General features: G+C 19.3%; 4 protein-coding genes and 1 long non-coding RNA gene across 15 annotated transcripts; 3 read left to right on the top strand and 2 right to left on the bottom strand.

Annotated features, from left to right (window-relative positions):
- Positions 1 to 1108: 1108 nt before the first annotated feature.
- Rpp30 (ribonuclease P protein subunit Rpp30) lies at positions 1109 to 4300 on the top strand. 3 transcript variants are annotated; one of them, XM_086915964.1, is made up of 5 exons: positions 1109 to 1355; positions 1558 to 1645; positions 1863 to 3056; positions 3284 to 3431; positions 3527 to 4300. In XM_086915964.1, the coding sequence occupies exons 3-5, from the start codon at positions 2469 to 2471 to the stop codon at positions 3595 to 3597; spliced, it is 807 nt and encodes a 268-aa protein (XP_086772090.1). In that variant the 5' UTR covers positions 1109 to 1355; positions 1558 to 1645; positions 1863 to 2468; the 3' UTR covers positions 3598 to 4300. The 3 variants fall into 3 exon arrangements, with proteins under 3 accessions (XP_086772090.1, XP_086772089.1, XP_012340252.3); XM_086915963.1 differs by having other exon boundaries at positions 1144 to 1501; XM_012484798.3 differs by having other exon boundaries at positions 1189 to 1577.
- LOC100870808 (Golgi matrix protein 130 kD) lies at positions 4024 to 9432 on the bottom strand. Of its 2 annotated transcripts, XM_086915957.1 has the most exons (13): positions 9236 to 9428; positions 8743 to 8829; positions 8066 to 8509; positions 7790 to 7985; positions 7393 to 7700; positions 7129 to 7305; positions 6839 to 7057; positions 6412 to 6597; positions 6074 to 6325; positions 5827 to 5911; positions 5608 to 5736; positions 5308 to 5505; positions 4024 to 4667 (listed from the first exon to the last, which is right to left on the bottom strand). In XM_086915957.1, the coding sequence occupies exons 1-13, from the start codon at positions 9293 to 9295 to the stop codon at positions 4480 to 4482; spliced, it is 2529 nt and encodes an 842-aa protein (XP_086772083.1). In that variant the 5' UTR covers positions 9296 to 9428; the 3' UTR covers positions 4024 to 4479. The 2 variants fall into 2 exon arrangements, with proteins under 2 accessions (XP_086772083.1, XP_012340237.2); XM_012484783.3 differs by having other exon boundaries at positions 5608 to 5911; positions 9236 to 9432.
- Positions 9433 to 9792: 360 nt separating this feature from the next.
- Rpn3 (regulatory particle non-ATPase 3) lies at positions 9793 to 12531 on the top strand. 3 transcript variants are annotated; one of them, XM_086915951.1, is made up of 3 exons: positions 9793 to 9954; positions 10374 to 11214; positions 11674 to 12531. In XM_086915951.1, exons 2-3 carry the CDS (start codon positions 10399 to 10401, stop codon positions 12343 to 12345), a joined length of 1488 nt encoding a protein of 495 aa, XP_086772077.1. In that variant the 5' UTR covers positions 9793 to 9954; positions 10374 to 10398; the 3' UTR covers positions 12346 to 12531. The 3 variants fall into 3 exon arrangements, with proteins under 3 accessions (XP_086772077.1, XP_003689802.1, XP_086772078.1); XM_003689754.4 differs by having other exon boundaries at positions 9825 to 9954; positions 10391 to 11214; XM_086915952.1 differs by having other exon boundaries at positions 9878 to 10020; positions 10391 to 11214.
- Positions 12532 to 13069: 538 nt separating this feature from the next.
- Positions 13070 to 20066, bottom strand: LOC100870564 (growth arrest-specific protein 1). Of its 6 annotated transcripts, none has more exons than XM_086915954.1 (6): positions 19796 to 20066; positions 19398 to 19485; positions 15522 to 15786; positions 14454 to 14659; positions 13669 to 13961; positions 13070 to 13416 (listed from the first exon to the last, which is right to left on the bottom strand). In XM_086915954.1, exons 3-6 carry the CDS (start codon positions 15780 to 15782, stop codon positions 13412 to 13414), a joined length of 765 nt encoding a protein of 254 aa, XP_086772080.1. In that variant the 5' UTR covers positions 15783 to 15786; positions 19398 to 19485; positions 19796 to 20066; the 3' UTR covers positions 13070 to 13411. The 6 variants fall into 6 exon arrangements, with proteins under 6 accessions (XP_086772080.1, XP_012339647.1, XP_086772081.1 ...); XM_012484193.3 differs by lacking the exon at positions 19796 to 20066 and adding an exon at positions 17453 to 17619 and having other exon boundaries at positions 19201 to 19400; XM_086915955.1 differs by having other exon boundaries at positions 19398 to 20036.
- Positions 17469 to 19794, top strand: LOC147656304 (uncharacterized). Its single transcript, XR_015294674.1, has 2 exons — positions 17469 to 17660; positions 19304 to 19794. It is a non-coding gene; the product is annotated as an uncharacterized LOC147656304 (long non-coding RNA).
- Positions 20067 to 21350: the final 1284 nt, after the last annotated feature.

Below are 21350 nucleotides of genomic sequence, written 5' to 3'. Positions count from 1 at the left end.
TTCGAATCTCTTTACATTCAATATGTTGTAAAGAAATTCATTCACTATCAAATGTTCATCAATAAATATAAAAATAAAAATCGATTATATATTGAAAGATCAATTGCAGGATCTATATTGATTAGATATTTTTTGCTTTTTGTAATGATTACTATAAGCTCTTAAATTTTTTTTTTTTTTTCAATTCTTTACAATATAATAGTAACCAGCCATTATATATATAAAAAAAAGTTGTTCAGAATCTCGTCTGTACCATATATTTAAATTCTCGAAATCAAAGAGGAAATTTAGTTTTTCTACAAATAATAGTTTTTCTAACTTAGTCTTATACATATTTATTATTACATATTTAATAATTATATAAAAATGTTTCCTTAAACACATAAGAATATGTCTTTTTTACTAATGAAGAAATAATGTTAAAGAATATTTATGAATATTTATAAATTTCAAGTGTGAGTTTTAAAAATAATTCATGACATTAAGCATTTTAATATAAGTTATAGGATAAATAAATGGTATTAGAAAATACTATGCACCAAAATTTATGTTTTATATTTATGAATTTATATTTCTTTCGAATATATTGAATTGAAATTCTAATGTATAATTTTAGATTCTAGAATTATTTTTGGCAATTTTTTTATATATATTTGAATACAATTAATTTTTTTACTAGATGATATTTTCTAATACTAATTTATTTAAGTATAATTTATATTAAAATATTATTATAAATTAAATATTTTTATTTTTAAAAACTTCTTAAAACAAATTTTAAAGTCAAAATAATTTTCTTTCAAACATATTTTTTTAATTATGTATTGCTTTACTTGAAACATTTTTGAAAATATCTACTGTTTTAAATGTAAATGTCTGAATTATTATTAATTTAAATTAATATAAACATTTATATTCTATAAATATTAATATTAATGATATAATAATAATTTAATATTTTTAAAAATATTTTATTTGAAACTTAAAATAAACTGATAATATAAACTGACATTTGTAACAAAAGAAATAACGTAATGCCATCTACTGGGAATGTATAAAGATATATTTTCATGTAACAATAAAGTATGACTTTTATGATATTAATTGTAAATGTTATGATTTTTGTGAATCACTACATGTATCGTAGTAGTATGCTTATAGTATGATGATAACAATATACAATATATTGATAACAAAATCATATTTGCGTGAAAACATATATTTTAATAGATGTGTAGCAATTCATTATTTTTTTTTCAATTTAATCTTTAATTTAATTTTTTTCAAATCTCAAATCAAAATATAAGAGATTGTATATATAGGACTCTTGTTTGGCATACTTACTAAAGAGACAGGTTAAATCAGTTATTTAGTTTTTCTCTCTTATTATTAAATCGATCATAATATAGCGTCAGATTCTAATCTAGAATAGATTGCTCTTTTGAAAGAATTGAGAAAAGAATTAATATAAGTAGCGAAGATAATGTAGCTGTGGAAATAAGTAATATGTTATTTTTTTAAAAAGGAATTTTTGTGGCAATACTGATTTTGTTACAGATTTATAAAAATTTGGAAATGTGAGTTGATAGCATGGATTCATTCTACTCATCGAAATGCGCAGGAGATATTTAAAATATTGTAAAATGTAAATTAAATTTTGTTTTTTGATACTTATATTTATAAAATTATTCTGAAATTTATAAAAAATCTCATAATTCAATGTTTAATAATTAATCAATTAAGTGATTTTTTCTGTGCAATTTTAGTTGCGAATTCTTTTTAATTTTTTCCCAAAATTTTTAATTTTCCTAAATCATTCTACCAATGACAAGTTAAATTCTGTCTTCGTATTTTTTTTCTAGGTTTCAATCTACTTTCGAACGCGTCGAACATAAGGAAAAAAAAGTTATTTCATAATGCACATTTTGTGATATTTTTAAGGAATGAGAAAAAAAATTGCATTATGAAATGTTAGGTTTACTTAGGCATGATTTACAATATTATTAAAAAGCTATTAAAAAAGTTACTAAATCGAATAAGCAATAGTGTAACAATTTGCCAGATGATTAATTACTATTATAAAACGGTTTAATTCTCTTGTGGTGAATTTCTGTAGAAGAAATTATATAATGCGATGCTTAGTTTTAAAAAAAGTTTAACTGCATATTACATTTCTTCCCAATTAGTAGCATTATCAATGGAAATAACATGTTATGTATTCTTTTCCTGAAATTTATTACAGAGAAATTAAGCTATTTTAGAGAATACAATATACATTTGTTTGGCTTTTTTATCTAATTATTTTCTTGTGTATAATAATTCAGTGTTTAGTGCTTAAAGAATTAAAAAAAAATTAAAATAATTATAATAAAATAAAAAAAAAATAATTTAAATTAAATTGAGTTTTTTTTTAAGTAAATTAAAAATATAATAAAGTTATTTATGTATAAATTTAATGTATCATAGAAATGAATATTAGAAAAAGTACAGGATTTTATGATCTATGCGTGAATATACCAAAAAATGAAATACAAAATTTATATCCTATTTTATTAAAATTATATGAATATGGATTTAAAACAATTGCAATAAATACTGATATAGATGAAAGTGTTCTTGGAACAGATAAAAGAAAAAAAAAAAAAAGTGGTGATAGCGAAATATCACAGGATATTATTTTCAAAGCAATTGACATAGAAAATATAAAAAAAAAATTTGATGGAAAATTAAAAATTTTTAATCGAATTACTTTTTTTTGTTCTGATTTTACTAAAACACATATATTAAATCATTGTTCCACGTTAAAAAAGTATGATTTGTATGCTTTTGCTCCAAAAACACAAAATGCTTTACAATTTGTATGTACTCAATTAAATGTAGACATAATAACATTAAAATCAAATCATATAACTTTTAAACTCAATAAAAAATTATATGATCAAGCAATTGAAAGAGGAATACACTTTGAAATTCAATTTGTAGATCTATTAAATCTTGAGTCTAGGAAGCAAACTATTCATTATTCTCATCTTTTTCATACTTATGGAAAAAGTAAGGTATAGAAATATTCAAATGAAAATAAAAATATTTTTTTAATATTTCATATAATCATAATATTAATAATTAAATTATTATTAATAATGTTTGTCCAATAAATACTAATTCTAATGATATTAAAATATTTATTAGAAAAATGTTTACTTAAAAATTATATCTGTAAATAACAATATAATTTTAATAATTTTAATTAATTTAATTAAAATATTTTTTCTTTTTTATTCAGAATATAATAATATCAAGTGGCTTAAATGATATTAGTATGATTAGAAATCCTTATGATCTCATAAATTTAGCATATTTATTGGGTTTGAATGAAATTCAAGCAAAAGCTTCAATATTATATCAATGTAAAAAGCTTTTATTACGAGCAGGTAATATATAATTAAATATATTTTTTTAAAATACAAATTTTTATAAAAATAAAAAAATTTAATAAGATAATTAACTTTTTTATTTTTCTTTTTAGAAAGAAGACGCAGAGGAAAAGCTGTTTTTATTATTGAAAATCAAATCAAAGAATTTAATCTTACTAAATAAGATTAATTTTTAAAAAATTAAAATTTTGTAATTATTATTTTTATTATTAGATAATTATTTTCATATTAAAATATATAAAAAATTAATTTTTTTCACATTTTACTAATTAAATAAAATACTTAAAAAATAAAATTATATTTTTTATATAATATATTTAAAATAGTAATTTTCATAGATTTACACACATTTAATTTAAACACATATTTTTTATTAAGATAAAAGAAGTAAAAAATCAAATACAAAATACAAAAAAAAAATTTGAAAAAATATTTTTCATAAGATGTTTTAAATGAATAAAGAAAATATATAGAATATAATTTTTTTGTTTAAGGATTATTTATAAGGAAAATAAATTGAAAAATTATTGTGTAAATATATAGATATGGCTAAAATATTATTTATAATATAATTTAAGTAAACATAATATTCAATGAAAATTAATTATTTAATAATAACAATACATCAAAAAAAGTTATAGAATATTGTTTAACATCAACCATATTTTAGTTGCATTTGTACATGACACAACAGATTTTTATACTCAATTTTTTTGAAAATTAAATTCCAAATAAAACAATTTTCATTTTTTTTATTTTTTCATAAGAAAACAATTTGTATCCGAATGTAAATATTATTATTGGAACTGTATAATTCTGTATGATTTCAATGATTTCTTAAATAATTAAATATTTTTAGAATTAAATGACTTTTTTTTTTATATTTTAAGAAAGAATAATTATGTTTGAAAAAGTTTTTTTTCATATCAATCATTTACAAATTGTTATAGATTTTACCTTATATACAATTTTATTCTACAAATCACTATCAATTAAAAATTCTATATTAATATTTTATACTAAAAATATATGATGTTGAGTATTCTTATACTGTAAGTAATTTTCCAGAACACCAAGGACATAGATGAAAATTTGATTCAAATATACAAGAATCTTTACAATCTTTTATCTCTGTTAAAACATCTAAAAGTTCTGAAACACTTTTATTTTCTATTTGAGAATCTATTATTTCTTTTTTTGTTTCTAAAATTAGAGAATCATTGGACTCCATTTCTGAAAAAAAAATTAAATTAACTTTTCTTAATTAATACATATAATAATAATTTTTTTATATGAATAAAATTTAGATTAATAAGATCAATATCGATATTATTAATGATATTTAAATAATTCAATATCAATATCTATTTAATAGAAGATCAATATACAAATTTTAAGTATTTAAAATTATTTTAATTTTAAAATTTTAAATATCATTTTTCGATACTTTTAAAATTAATATTTTATCAAATCAAAAATCTTCACAAAGATATTGATATTCATTTGATATTTTATAAAGATTTCATTACTTATTTGATATCAATCTTTTATTTCTAAATCTTACAAAATCAAGTATTGATTCCAGCTCAGTTTAATGAAGAAAATATATGCAAAGATAAGTGAAATAAACCAGTGCATTAATACTTGGTTTTGAATGTAGTTTTAGAAATGAAAGCTAAGGTACGAAATTTTCGCAGATGGATACTAATACTGAAATATCGAATGATTTTTGATTCCATATTGATTTGACAGTATTAATTTGATATTTTTAAGAGCTATTGTCAGTGGAAAATGATATCAAATATTTAAAACTTTGATAACTATTGATATTCTATATTATATCTTATATTTCCTAATATTAATTATCATATACCTGTTTCAATCAAACGATCTGTTCCATTGGAATGTATATATTTCTTTCTAAGAAAATCACTAACTAAAACTTTTAATTTATGCAATTGTTCTTGTTGTTGATTTCTTTGTTCAAGTAACTGTCGAAATATTTTTTCTCTTTCTATTGCTCTATTTTGTAAAACTGCTCTTTGTTTTTGATATAATGTTATGTATTCTCCTAAAAACGAAATATAATAAAAAAAAATTCCAAAAAAATGAAAACAAAATTGGAATCAAGTAAAAAAAACTAAATAATTAATTAAAAATCATCTATTTGTACCTATTGTTTCTGTTTCACTTTGAAGTTGTAAAACAAGATGTTCAAGCTTTTGTTTTTCTTCTGTAAGTTCTGCAACTCGTTCCATTGTTTCCTTAAATCTTCGTTCAAGTTGTTTTACAGATTCTGGTACTATAACAGTACTTTTATTCAGATTTTCTACTTGTGTATTTTCTTCAAAATTTGAAATATTATTATATGTGATTATAGAATATGAATTACCTTCTGAAACAGAACTGTCTGAATTCTTTTCTTTTAATTTTTCTGTAAGTATTTGTTTTTCTTTTTCTAATCTTTCTATAGTAATCTGTAATAAAAAATTATAAATAAATAATAAAAAAAATGTCTTATTAAATTAATATCGAATTGAAATATTAAATTAATAAATTTTTTAATTTAATTATTTTCATTTAATTTAATTTAATTAATTAAATATTTGATATTGATGAAATATAAAAAAACAATTTACTATGGCATGTTGAAGTTCTCGTTGAAAAGTGTTTACATGATGTGATTGTGCTTGATAATGTTGAATTTGATCTGCTATTTGTGCACTTTGAAGTCTTTCTTTTTCAAACTCTTGAAGAATTGCTTCTTTTTCTTTTAATTTTGTTTTTAATCGTTCCAGCTCATTTTCTATATTATTTAATTGAATATTTAATTTTCTTCCTATAGAACGTTCTGCTTGAAGTTGTTCAGTTAAATCCAATTTAGCATTACTCTTAAAATTATATTAAAAATTTATATAATTTTTTTAATTTTATTCAATAATTAATATATTTTAATAATGTTTAATATTATACTTACCAAAGAAACAAAAGCATTTTCCATATCGGTCAATTGTTCTTTTAATTGATGATTTTGCTGAATTGCTCTAGATGCTCCTAATTGTTCACTTTCAAGAGCACTGACTAATTTTGTTATTTCTGTTTCTTGATTATTTGTTTCTCGTAAATCATTTAAATTTTTTGTTAACATTTCAATTTGTGAATCCTAAATATGAAATGAACATTTTTAATAATAAATTTTATTTTATTCTATTATAAATTATTATAAATTTTATTATAATATGAATTATAAATAATATTAACAATTTTTATATTTTTTAATAAATATTTAAAAATTTATATATCTTAATGAATGTTTAAAAATAAAATATTATATAATAAATTTAAAATGATTTTCATTTAAATTTTAACATTAAAACTATAATAAAGTTATAAAATTATAATACCTTTTCAGATAGTATAATGTGAAATCTTTCTTGTTCCAATGTAAGTTCATCTATATTTTTTAGTAAATTATCTATTTGATCTTTACGATCTTGTAAAGGTAATAGATTCTCTACTTTTTCTATTTCTTGTTGTAATTGTTGTTCAAGTTCTGAAATTCTTTCTGCACGATTTTGTTCTTTATATTGTAAATCTTCTATGATTTTTTTTTGTGTTTTTATCTATAAATGATATTAAATTTTTAAAAACTTTATCATTTTTTATTTTTATTTTCAAATTTCATTTATCATACCTTTTCTAATAATTTTGCTTGTTGGGCATCTAACTGTTTAACATAATTTTGATATTGTTTATTAATTTCATCTTTTTCATTATTAACAATTTTCAATGATTCTTTAGTTTGTGTCAATTCTTGCTCTAAAAGAATTACTGTATGTTTTTCTTCTTCTGTTATTGACATACCTTTCATCTATGAAAAAGAATTAATTAATATTAACATATTATTAATGATATATTATATATAATATATACCTATATAATATTATATAGACATTACTTGTTGTATTCTAAGTTCACTTAATGAAAGCAATGCTGTTTTTTCTTGAAGTTCTTGTTGAATAGCAATTAATTCTGTTTTTTTTAAATTTAATTTTTGCTTTAATTCTGATCCTTCTAAATCTAAATCTTCTTTTTCTTTTTTTAATTGAAAAAATTGTTCATTGAGAGAATCATATTTATTTTGTAATTCATGAAAATTTTTTTTTAATTCTTCATTATTATTTTTTATGGACAATATTTCTTTTTCTAATTCAAGTATGCGAATTTGTGAATTCTTCATTTTTTTTAACATTTCTTCTGCTTCATCTGAAAAATGTTTATTTTTTATTTATTAAAAATTTCTGATCATTATTGTATATTAAATAAAAAAGATTTAATGAATTGAAATGATAAACCAGAATTTTGTTTTGCACTTTGTTGAGCTTGACAAAGAGCAGATGTAAGTTCTGCTTTTTCTGCTATTAAGATTCCAGTAGTCTGAGTATGAATTTGAACTTGATCTTTTAAAGGATTTATTTCTCGTTCTAATTGTATTTGAAATTCTGTTTCTTTTTCTTTTAATTTGGTTTCTAATTCCGAAATTCTGCAATGCTAATCAATTAAAAATATTTTATTTTTAAAATATTTTTTTAGAATTTTTCAATTTTTATAAAATTTATGTATATACTTACAGCATTATTAAGTTTTATATGCAATTCATTAACAATTTTTTTCTGTTCTTCCAAATAGGAATTTAAAAATTGATTATGATTCATTAAATCAAAATCAAGTGATGTTTCTATATGTTCAGATTCATTTGTCAAAACATTTTCAACTGCAGAAGCCATTTCTAAGAGATGTTCTTTTTGTACTTTTGGAAATTCATTTAAATTTAATTTTTCTTCTAATTCTGATATTACATTATTTCTTTCTATATCTTTCATAGAATTGGTATCTTCTATAGAACAATTTAATTCATTGTAATTTATGATATTTTCTGAAGTTACCATTGAATTCATAAGTACATCATTTTTTTGAAACTCTTGAATTGTATGTCTATTATCTTTCGAAGTTCCCATTGTTAATACATTGCTTATAACTTCTAAATTCAATTTATTGGTTTCTGTGTTTTGACACTATAAATTTAAAAAAATAAATATTTTTTAAAGAAATATTTAAAAAAAATTTTATATTTTATACTAAATATATTTTTATACATATATATATATATATATATATATATATATAACAATAATAAAATATAATTAGTATTACATAAATTGTATTAAAATTAGAAATTGCATATAAAGTTCTAAAAAACATTTAAATTTCTAAATTAAAATAATTAAAATATATAAATTTGATTTACCTGTGAAGATAATAAATCCAATGTATGTTTTTGTTTTACAGAACCATCTTGGTTATTTTGCATTTTACTTAATTGAAATTCCCTGAGCTATATAAAATTAAAAATATTATAAAATATAAGTAATTACGATATTACATATTATTACATATATTAATAATTCGTTAAAATTTATAAAAATATTTTTAAATATATAAATATTCTTTAATATTTTCAGTATAAATATTTTAAAATATAAATATTTTACGCAATATTAATATTTATTAATACTTATCATTAATAACATACAAATAATACACAAATAATTTGACAGCTAAAATAACCTAAATATTTATTTAACACAAAAATGAAGATATATAATTAAAATATTGCATTAAAATTAATATTAAATTAAAAATTTACAAAATAATATAATTAAATAAATTTTTATGTAAAAGTCAAATACAGAAAAGATATTTATATAATTATCTATTTTTCGAAATATATAATGTTATACCTTTCTTTTAGCAGCCAAAAGTTTTTCACTTTTACTTAAATTCATGTTGAAATATGACATGAAAATTAATAAATGAAATTCTTAATTTTGTTTCAGCACAAATATTTACATCAACATAATTAAAAATATTGTACTATGTATTATCAAGGTTATCTCATGCCTATTAATTGCTTTTCTATCCATTGATTTAATTATTTACTTAGATGTACAACAGTATAATATCATAAACATTAATAAATTGCGCCATCTATAAAAAAATAAATATTTTATAAAAAATATTAAATATAGACATGACAATATAGTTTTTTTATAAATGTATAATAATATATTTTTAAGTTATATAAAAATATATTTTTAAGTTAAATATATTTTACTACTATATATTTATATACTATATCATATGTTTAAAAAAAGAGAAAATGAGAAAGAAAGAATGTTTAATATAATATAATAATATTTTTAATATAATAATAAATTTTTCATTATTAATAATAAAGTTCTAAATATTTATAATTATTTTGATAAAAGAAAGAAAAAAAGTTTTTAAAAATAAAAATATTATATATAATTATAACAAAAAACCCTAGCTAGAAATTTGAAGTTTTTCACTAATAATTTTAGTTAGTAATATACAACTGTGAATTGGTACGATGAAAACGTAAAATTGTGTAAAATTTTCCTGAGAATTTTCAATTTTCGTGCAAAAGATTAATACAAAAGTACAATATTAATATTTTGTTTTATATTCATTACTTTTATATAAATTTACACATCACAATAATAAAGTATTAAATAATAAAGTATTAAATATTTATTTAAAGAATACTATATGAAGTTATAATATATTATTATCAAAAAAGAAATTTGGTTATAAAATTTTTTATTATGTACATTTTATCTTTGATTATATTAATAGTTTTATTTTTATTTTTATAGCACTTTTAATAAAATTTATATAAAGTTATTTTCTTAAAAACCATAATATAATGATATAAATATAGGAATGAATATTTAATACTCTGAATTAAAAATTTCATAAAAATTAAAACAAATTTTTTAATATTATTATTCAATATATTATATAATATTTTATAATATTTTATCATAATATAATATTATATATAATTATAAATTATAGATTTAATTTCTTTGAAGGTATCAATATGGGTGTTCCTTCAGTTAGAAATCCCGAAGCTATGGATGTTGAAATAATTTTTGATGGTCAAAATGGTGATGGAGATGTTTGTGAAAAAAAAGATGCTGATCTTCAAACAGTATATGATATACGTGAGCATACTCGTCAAATAGAAAAAGCTGTACAGAGCAAAGAACCTCGTTTTATTTTAAGAGCTTTGCGTACATTACCTAATACACGTCGTAGATTAAATTCAAATGTTTTACGTGGTGTAATATTAAGTTTATATTCAAAACCATGTACAGAACGTGATGCATTATTATCATGGTTAGAAGAATCTACAGAATCTGAAGAAACACAAAAACTTCGTATTTCTACTATGAATCCATTACCTGAAATTGATGCTTATATTCATTTATTAGTTCTTGTACGTTTAATTGATGCTAGAAAACATGACGAAGCTGTTCAATGTTCCGAAACATTATTGCAAAAAATTATTGCTCAAAATAGACGAACAATTGATTTAATTGCTGCCAAATGTTATTTTTATTATTCAAGAGCGTATGAATTAGTTGGAAGATTAGATAAAATACGTGGATTATTACATTTAAGATTAAGAACAGCAACACTTAGAAATGACTTTGAAGGACAAGCTGTTTTAATTAATTGTTTATTGCGGAACTATTTACATTATAATTTATATGATCAAGCAGATAAACTTGTATTGAAATCGACTTTCCCAGAATCTGCTAGTAATAATGAATGGGCCAGATTTTTATATTATTTGGGACGTATTAAAGCAGCTAGATTAGAATATTCTGCTGCTCACAAATATCTAGTACAGGTAAATTAATAATTTTTTTGATAATTTTTTAATGAATATATTATTATCAGAAATTTAATATATTATCAACATATCACTGATAATTTGTTTTAAAATATTAAATATTATTTCAATATTTTAGATAATTGATTTTATTAATAAAAAGTTTTTTAATGATTAAGAAAATTAATTTAGTATTTAAATAATTATTTAAATAATTTATATTAAATAAAATATTTTAATAAAATAAAATATTTCTTTCTATATATGAATTATAGTGGATCAATGAATTAAAAATTTAGAATAAAAATTAGATAATTTTCTTATATTTATTATTATATATATACATTTATTTATTATATTTATTATATTTTTTTTAGGTACAAATATAACAAAATTATAATATATCAATATTAACTTCAAAATAAGAATTACATAATTTTATTTTACTTAATATTATTGAAAATATCTTTTTTATAGGCTCTTAGAAAGGCTCCACAGAGTACTGCAGTTGGTTTTCGTCAAACAGTTCAAAAATTAGCTGTTACAGTGGAACTTCTACTTGGAGATATTCCAGAACGTCAAACTTTCAGACAAGCTGCAATGCGTCGTGCATTAGCTCCATATTTTCAATTGACTCAAGCTGTGCGTTTAGGAAATCTTCAACGTTTTGGAGAAGTTTTAGAAAACTTCGGTCCACAATTTAGAGCAGATCATACATTTACTTTAATTCTTAGATTGAGACACAATGTTATTAAAACTGCAATTAGATCAATTGGACTATCCTATTCCAGAATTTCTCCTGCTGATATTGCAAAGAAACTTGGTTTAGATTCTAGTGTTGACGCAGAATTTATTGTTGCTAAAGCCATTAGAGATGGTGTAATTGAAGCTACTTTAGAACCAGAAAATGGATACATGCGTAGCAAAGAAACTACAGATATTTATTGTACTAAAGAACCATTACTTGCATTTCATCAAAGAATTACTTTCTGTTTAGATTTACATAATCAAAGTGTTAAAGCTATGAGATATCCTCCAAAATCATATGGCAAAGATCTTGAATCAGCTGAAGAACGTAGAGAAAGAGAACAACAAGATTTAGAACTTGCTAAAGAAATGGCAGAAGAAGATGATGATGGATTTCCTTAAATTGTTTTTTTCTTAATATATTTAATTAATAAAATGATTTATTAAAGAAATTTTTCATATTACATTTTCTTATATTTAACAGTTATACAAAACAATCATACAATATGAATACAAATTGAAAATTTAAAATGTTCAAAAATTTTATAAAAACGTACTTTTTGAAATAAAAAAGAGTTATAAATGATATATATAGATTTCCCGAATTATAAATATATTTTTTTTTATTAAATATTTCAAACTTAATAAAGTGAATTTTTTTATTTTTATTATATTAATATTTTAATATTAATCTTTCAAATAACTAAGTTATAAATTGCTAGAATTGTTGAATTTCAATAATTTTTTTTATTAATAATGTAGTGTTTTTATTGAAAATTTATTATTATTAAAAAATAATTTATAAATTCTAGAGATTTCTTATTTTTGAAGAAATTATTTTCTTTCATGTAATCATTTTAATTTCTTTTTATAAAATAATTTAGAATATGTTTGTCTTGTTATTGTTCTTTTAATTTTTTTAATAAAAAATGGAATTAAACATTAAAAATATAATATATAATTATAATAAATATAATAATATTAGATATTAAATATTATAGTTTTTAAAAAATAAATAATTAGTATTATTAATATTTATTTTTGACTTTTTTAAAAAAATATTTTTCTATAAGAAAAGAATTTTCGGGAATATAAATAATAAAAAGCAAAAAGAAAAGAACGATGATCATATTTTAATATATATTTATTTACATAATTATATCTTCATAAATAAAATTGATTTATTAAATTGTAACAAATTATTTAATTACATTAACTATAATACAATCATTATATAATATTTTCACTGTACAAGATTTTTTCTGTTTTTTTCATTTGTACAATTTAACAATAAATTTACGAATAAATTTTATGTATTAATTAACTGCTAAATTATAATAAGTAATCCATTAATCCCATCATTAAATTGTTTATATAATGATAATTAAAAAGTTAATAAAGATCTTTGGTCATTGGTTTCATGGAATACTGTTGTTTTTTTGGAAATTTTCTGCATTTTTTTTAATCATCAGTCTGAAATAATAAAATTTTTAATAAATTAAAAACTAATAATAAATTATTTTACATATATAATTATAAGATTTTACATTTAAAAATATTTTTCAAAATATTATAAATTTAAAATAAATTACAAGCAATAGAAGTATTATTATAAAATATAATATTTATAAATAATTAAATTTTATGCACAAATTTAATTATATAAATATTTTAAATTTTTAATTAAAAAAAATATATAAATTTTATTGTAATAAACAATTTTACCTTGTTTTATTTTAAATATATGATAAATTATTAAGGAAAATAAAAATAATTTTCTGTTCACTAATATTTGAACACCGTCTCCTCTAAGACTTGTGTTTGGTGTCAAAAATTTATTTCTTCTATCATCTTCGATATTAACATCACGATAACCATGATGTATTTTTCCAAAACAAAGAAGATTCATATTTCTATGAATTCCTTTGCAATCATATTCTTCAAAACCATCACATTGACATGTATTTAATTTTGCAGCTTTTTCTTGTCTTGTCAAAATATTTATCGAGTTTCTACATCTAAAATATTTTCTTTAAGATATCATACATATATATCAATAAATTTATTACTTTATAAAATAAGATTCAATCGACATCTTCTTTTATTATTAATATAATATAAATAATATTAATATATTCGTTGAATCTAAAAATCAAAACAAAACTTAATATATAAAAATGTCAAATGAGATTTATTTATTAAATTATAAGCAATTTAAATTCGCGATAAATGAAGCAGAAACAGAGGGTAATAGCAATGTAAACAAAGCGATCTTTCTTGTCTCGCTTTATTTAATGCAAATTTTAATTGTTTATAACTGCATATAAATAAGTTTTAACAGACATTTTTGTATATCAACTTTTATTATTTTTTTTTTGTTTTCTATTAATCTTTTAAAAGTATCTCACGAATATATTAACATCTTATATTTTTATATTAATGTAATATTAATGTAATAATTAATGAAATTATTGTATTATATATTAATTTTATATTAATATATTGTTTACCGTCGAGTACATTTTCGTCCTTGAAACATACTTTTACAATATTTATTATAATATGCTAGTGCAGTTTGACAAAGAGCATCTGCATTACAAATCCAAGTTGCTATTCTGCAAGATACTCTTGTCTTATTCATTGCCATTGTTACAGATGATCTACATATTTCTACTCTTTGTTTTGATTGTAGGCACAATTCATTTTCACATTCACACTATATAAATAAAAATACAATATTTTTCATTAAAAACTTGCATATATTGCAAATATCATTATCTAATTATAATTTATAATTTTATTATAATTTATTTTTTAAAAAATTCAAAAATTTGCAACTTAGTTTAACTTAATATAATAATTGCATTTTTAATAAGCATTAATTTATTATAAGAATATATCATAATCTATTATAAGAAATAAATTTGAATTAAAATGAAAATTTTTTAACTTAAATTTTTTAATTTTATGATAGCTTTAGTTTTACTTAAGCTAGTTATTATATTTTTTATGTGAAAATAAATAAAAAGATTAAAATAAAATTTTGTTACTTAAGTTCTTATTTTTTAGAAAATCGCGATTGAACATATTATGAATCAAGAAGTTGACGAATTTTCAAATTGAACTTTTTTAAATATCAAATAATCTACAAATTTTCAAATTTTACATTTTTAAACAGTAATTTTTAAAAGAAAATGATTTATTTTTTATATTTAGAATTATTTTTACATGATAGAATAACTAATCAATAATTAATGGGAAATTAGTCAATTTTATTTGTATTTAAAAAATTTTCAAAGTTTTTACTTGAAAAGTTCTAAAATTTTATTCTCTTTTTTTTTATTTTTGCAAATAGAATCGCTATTCACTCTTAACATTAGTTACTTCTGTATATTATTTATAAATATTTTTATACAGTAAATTTGCATTACAAATTATAAAATTTACAATAAATTTGTAACATGTAATAAATCGAATTTGAAATAATTATCAGATGTATTATTAAATGTTGACTTATACATATATTGACATTAATTAGAATAAATATTATTTATATTATAAACAGAAATAATATATACCGTCATAAGTTCTTTGCCCTCATCGGTACTTGTAAGAGCAATAAGGGCATGTTGACAGGTCTCGGAACAATCATTGTCTTCGAGAACGGGTGCACAGCCTGTAAAATAGTGTTGTAGAGCAGTGCCACAGCCTGTTCTGAAGGCGCATTTTAGTTTTGCTTCTTCACACCTTATTATTGAACTTTTCACAGTATTCCACATTATTGTATTAAACATCATACCCAACAAGAGTATGTTCAATCGATCGAACCAACGTGACATCTTTCTAAAATAGTTATAAAATAATTCAAAATGTAAAGATCTAATTAAAGAGTTGTCAAATTTGAATTTAAAATTTACGTAAACTTTTAAAATAGGTAAAATAAAATTTTTAAAATACGTAAACTTTAACTCAAATTTAAAACTTTATTATTTGTGTCTATATATCTTATCTTTAAAAAGTATATAGAATGTTAATTTGTTTGTATATATTTGGAAGATCGAATATAGAAGCTAAAATAAATACAAAAATGATACATAAAAATATTAATTATTTAATACTTATTTATTAAATTATAAGTAATTAAAGTTTGCGTTAGACGAAAAGAGACGTTCTGTTTCTGTTACACTGTTATCGCATTCTGTTTTTGTTTCATCTAATGTAAACTTAAATTGCTTATAGCTTAATTATTACTTAAATTTCGTCTTATATTTAAATTCAGTTTCATTTTTTAAAAATTATTGATGTGATTTGAATAGATTTGAAGATTTTTCATTATATTAATATACATATAATTTCTTTTATATGAATTATTATATAAAGTTCAATTTTCTGAACAATTTAATATATTTACTATCTTAAATAATTTAATAAACTTGTTATTTTAATATTATTTTTTATTTATTTGATTTATTTGATGCACAGTATAAACATTTTTAAAAATAAAAATAAGAAAATTTTATATTATTTTTTAATTGTATATATTATAAAAATCAAATAAAAATATTATTTATTATTTTTTTTATTATCACACATATTTATTTGTTTATTAATTGTAAATAAGAATCCATTTATATTTTTTAATATTATAAAGTATCTTAATAGCTTTTTATATCAATATATAATTATACATAAAGAAATTAAATTGAAATTATATCTTATATATGTGTTTATTTAATCATTATTCATTATTTATAACACATATTATTAAATATAATTTTTAACATTGTATTAAGCTGAAAAGTAAATGTTTGCGAATTCTTGTTGATACTTGAAGCGATATTCCATGATATTCTTAAAATAAATCTCTGTATCATTCAAGTTAATAAAAAGATTTTACTATTCAATTTTGGGAGCTACAATATATATACAATACCACTATAGATAGGTACTTCTAAACTTAAAATGATTTGCAAATCTAAAATGATTCGATGTAAACAATTTTGACTTTAATATAAATTTTTTGAAAGTCTTTTTCTTCGATATAAAAATCGAAAGATTTTACAACTTAATATAAATATTCTTTAATTATTTATTCTCAACACTTAAACTTATGTATATATATTTATAAATTTACATATATATATATATATTCCATCAATTTAATTAAATTCTATATCAATTTAATTATTCGAAACTATTTTCGCTTACTAAAAAAAAATTAAATTATTTCCAAAAGTAATATTTTTTTTTTGATATTAATATTTATATATGTTAATATTCAAATGATTGCGATTAATAAATAAAAAAATATCTATATATAAAAAGATATCACTGTTAATATTAATAGAATAATATGATTGAATATTTTTTGCTTTAAATCCCCATTTTCATGTTCTTAACTAGATACTACATATTAAGAAAACAGAATATGTATAGTAAAGGTGGGGGTAAATGAGAGCACGTGCGTAAGCATGCATATACAGTAAGAGAAGAGAGGGGGAGATTCTACCTGAGAACGCTTCATTGCCAGCGTTAGTGCCGATGCTGTTGCGCACCAGCCCCAAAATGGACCACCAAGACGTTGCAGACGTGGCAACGAGGGACAGATGGTCAGCCCTATAGACCCTCAGTGATCATCAACTTTACTTTATACTCAAATTTAAATTTTATTTTGGACTAATGTAAGAAGAGAAGAAATATTGAAATAGTTACATATGGTGTGTACTAATTTATTTGCGATTTAAAAATGTTCAATCAATATCTATGATTTTGGTAACAATTTCATTTATTTAAGACATTAAATCGATATTGACCCATGAAAACAGTTTATCATGAGCAAATAATACTTAAATAAATACTGACAAAGAAGATAAATATTTACTCGAAATGGAATACTGCCTTCCTGATTAGTATGTAGTTTAGTATTTATTTTTCATAAATAGTACTTGAAAGTTATTAAAAAAATATAATAAAAAAAAATTATAATTTTATTAATAAATTATAGTTGATGAAATTTTATTACAAAATTTTGTTTGTGTTTGAAATTAAATATTATTTTATGGAAATTATATTTCTATTATATAGAAATGCAATTTTTAATTTATAATCATCAAAAATGTATATATTTTTTTTTAATAAATTATCAAATATGAAAGTTATTTGATATATAAAAGACAAAAAATGATTACTTATATTATTTTTATCTTACTATCTATTTTATATAATGCAATAATAACAAAATAATTATATCTATTTTATATTGAAATGTCATTTTTTTAATTTATTATTTATTGCTTTATATAATTAATCATAACAAGAAATCAAAATAAAAAATTGAAATAATTTTTACAATATATATTTGTTAAATTTTTTATTATATTATATTATATTAATAAATATACTATTTATATATATATATATATATATATATATATATATATATATATAGTAACTATGAATATATTATATAATTCGATTAATATATTATGCAGTAATATATTATAAATCAATATAGAACATGAGAAAAAAATTATAATTTATTATAATTTTTTATAATTTATTAATACTATTATTTTGATTATATTAATACTATTATCTTGACTGTATTTCATTTCTTTTGAAATTATTTTCTTGTTATCTTATAAATGTATCTTTTATTTATTCTACAATTTTTTGCATTTTCATGATTTATAATTTTGAAAGTGTGATATAAATTAAAATATAAAAATACAATTTATATATTATACTATGTATAATTTATTTTATGTTGTTATAAAATGTTTTGCATTATTATAAAAGTGCAAATGAAAAGATTAATATTTAATGACATTTAATTGATATGTTATATTTAATCATATTAATTGGTATTTTATTATTAATTGAACTCTATTATTATAACAATATCAAACTTCTTATTTTACAAAATTTAATATATTGTCAATCATTATAATAAATATATAACAAATATATAAAGTATAATAACATATACAAATAATATTTTGATCAATTTAATATTCCTATTTAATAAACAATTTTAATTATTATTATATATTATTTTCATTCGTATTATAATATTTATGAATAGAAATAAAATAATAATTAAAATGTATCAATTCAAATGTAGTACATCAATTTAGTTTTTTCAAAAATCGAGTAAAAAAACAAATATCAATATAATATATCTAAAAAAATAATAAAAAATATATTTATAAATTTGTTCGATAAAGAATTAAGATAAAAAGATCTTAGAATACGAACCTTATAAACAATCACATTGTTTTGTGACAACAGCCGTGAAAGATAAAATTTAAAATTTCAAATATAAGCTAATTCGTCAATGATTTAAAAATTTCGTGTTAAGAAATCATAATACACCAGACAGAAAGAAAGGAAAAGAGAAACTAATAAACACACGATCACCGAAGCACTACTTAGATTGAGTTGTGACGGCTTACCCCGCTGTGTCGAGAAGCTGCGCGCGTCGTTTCTTTCCCCTTCTACTGGTCTCTGGCCCAAGCTGAGAAGTTTACTGATACATTTAAACTAAAATTTGAAAAACATTATTGTAAAGATTATCTTTAATATAGAATTTATATATATTTAATTGAAAAAAAATTTATAAAAATTGCTATTTTATGTATATAATTTATATATTTATGTAAGAATAAAAATTTTGATTTACGAACTAAAATAAAAAAAATTTTCTATAAGAAATTATAAAAAATTTTCTGCAAATAAAAATATAAATATTATCTTAATATTTTTCTAAATTTTTGTAATAATTTTGTATTTATCAAATTTAGAATCAATTGTATAAAAATCTATCTAAATAAAGAAAATTTGTTCCCATTACGAGAATATTTCATAGCCATTGCTACTTCTATCCTCCACCCACAGGGGTCCAAGGTGCCCCAACCTGCTTGGCTGATTGAGACACCAGCCTGGTTCCAACACCACCCTCTTCACTCCCGTCCTCAACCAAGCCCTTCGAAGAACGACGTTGAACAGTCCAGCATTTAGATGCGTTCAGTTCTTTCTTACGTTTCTTCTTCCAATGCCGACCTTCCATCGAGCTCCCTTTCAGTCTCCTTACTACTTCTATTCCTTACCACAAACATTCACCAGCTGTGATTCTCAACTCAATTTCACTCTTTTTAAACAAGAAGCAGTGAACAGCAATGAAATTAATTGTTTGAATACAAATTAAAGTAATTATAATTTTATAAAAAGAATTAGGAAAAAACAAAATCATTAACAATATAATCAGAAACAATATAATTCATAAATTTTTTATGTTTATTATATTTATATGATTTATATAATTTATATAAAAATTATTTCTAAATTATTCATATTTTTGTTTCATTTTATTATCAGATGAAATTGTACAAAAATAAATATATAAAAAATTATATATTTTAAATATATAAAATATAAATATATAATAAAATATAATAAAATAAAATATATAATTTCTCTTTATGCAATTAATATTATATATTAATATTATATATTAAGTGAATGAGAAGATTAAATAACAAAATATTTGTTTTTGAAATAACAAGTCAGCAAGCGCGTGTCTAGAGTTTATTTAGGATATGCTAAATAAATGTTTTTTCATTGTTTATTTGAAATTGATTTTCAAATAAAATTGAAGATTTTAAAAGTTTCATATAAATAAATAAAAAAATTTTGTTTTCAATTTTTACTGAATTTTTTCATTTTTTTTCTGATATTTTAAAATGTAAAGTATTTAAAGAGATTCATAATGACTCTTTCATGAACTATGAAGATTGAAATTTGAAATTAATCAAATTAAGATTGACATCAAGATTATATCTTCTAATTCAGAATATATCATGGAAAATGATTATTAAAAAATTCTGATGCAGCACAAATGTTTTGCAATAAAATAAATATCATAAATATCATAAATCATTTGATATGAAAGAAATATTTATATAAACAAAACATTCACGAAACAGATGTATACATGATGTATACATGTTTCAATAGCTTCTAAATGTTAATTTATTGCACATAAATAATATTATCAGTAATATATAATCAGTATTATAAAAATTTAATTATTCAGTAATATAAATTTATGTATAGTAAAATATGTATTTTGTTATGTAATAAGCGAATCATTCAAAAAATCATATATATAAACATTTCATAAAAAATTTATCATTTAATATATAATTGAAAATTTTATATTAAAATTATAAAAAATAATGAAAATAATTATATTTTTATATTCAATTTATTTAATTGTATACTATTAATTGTATATATCATATGATATATTGTATGTATATATATATATATATTATATATATAAAATTATAATTGTAATTATATATGAAACAATTTATAATTTTATAATATATAACTTATAATTTTAT

The sequence above is a fragment of the Apis florea genome, unplaced genomic scaffold (assembly GCF_048593485.1).
Source record: "Apis florea isolate Af1SG1 unplaced genomic scaffold, ASM4859348v1 contig_3798_pilon, whole genome shotgun sequence".
Lineage (NCBI taxonomy): Eukaryota > Metazoa > Arthropoda > Insecta > Hymenoptera > Apidae > Apis > Apis florea.
The sequence above is the reverse complement of the archived record's forward strand: the minus strand, read 5'-3'. Positions and strand labels throughout refer to the sequence as shown.

Excerpts from the sequence above, each read along its gene's own strand:
- Rpn3 (XM_086915951.1), top strand. The coding sequence starts at position 10,399 with ATGGGTGTTCCTTCAGTTAGAAATCCCGAAGCTATGGATGTTGAAATA. Across the intron at positions 11,215-11,673 it reads CTCACAAATATCTAGTACAG|GCTCTTAGAAAGGCTCCACA; the intron begins GTAAATTAATAA and ends TCTTTTTTATAG.
- LOC100870564 (XM_086915954.1), bottom strand. The coding sequence starts at position 15,782 with ATGTCACGTTGGTTCGATCGATTGAACATACTCTTGTTGGGTATGATG. Across the intron at positions 14,660-15,521 it reads AGGGCAAAGAACTTATGACG|TGTGAATGTGAAAATGAATT; the intron begins GTATATATTATT and ends TTATTTATATAG. Across the intron at positions 13,962-14,453 it reads GGACGAAAATGTACTCGACG|ATGTAGAAACTCGATAAATA; the intron begins GTAAACAATATA and ends AAAATATTTTAG.
- LOC100870808 (XM_012484783.3), bottom strand. The coding sequence starts at position 9,295 with ATGTCATATTTCAACATGAATTTAAGTAAAAGTGAAAAACTTTTGGCT. Across the intron at positions 7,986-8,065 it reads ATATAAAACTTAATAATGCT|CATTGCAGAATTTCGGAATT; the intron begins GTAAGTATATAC and ends TTAATTGATTAG. Across the intron at positions 6,598-6,838 it reads ACATTATACTATCTGAAAAG|GATTCACAAATTGAAATGTT; the intron begins GTATTATAATTT and ends TTTCATATTTAG.
- Rpp30 (XM_086915964.1), top strand. The coding sequence starts at position 2,469 with ATGAATATTAGAAAAAGTACAGGATTTTATGATCTATGCGTGAATATA. Across the intron at positions 3,057-3,283 it reads ATACTTATGGAAAAAGTAAG|AATATAATAATATCAAGTGG; the intron begins GTATAGAAATAT and ends TTTTTTATTCAG. Across the intron at positions 3,432-3,526 it reads AAAGCTTTTATTACGAGCAG|AAAGAAGACGCAGAGGAAAA; the intron begins GTAATATATAAT and ends TTTTCTTTTTAG.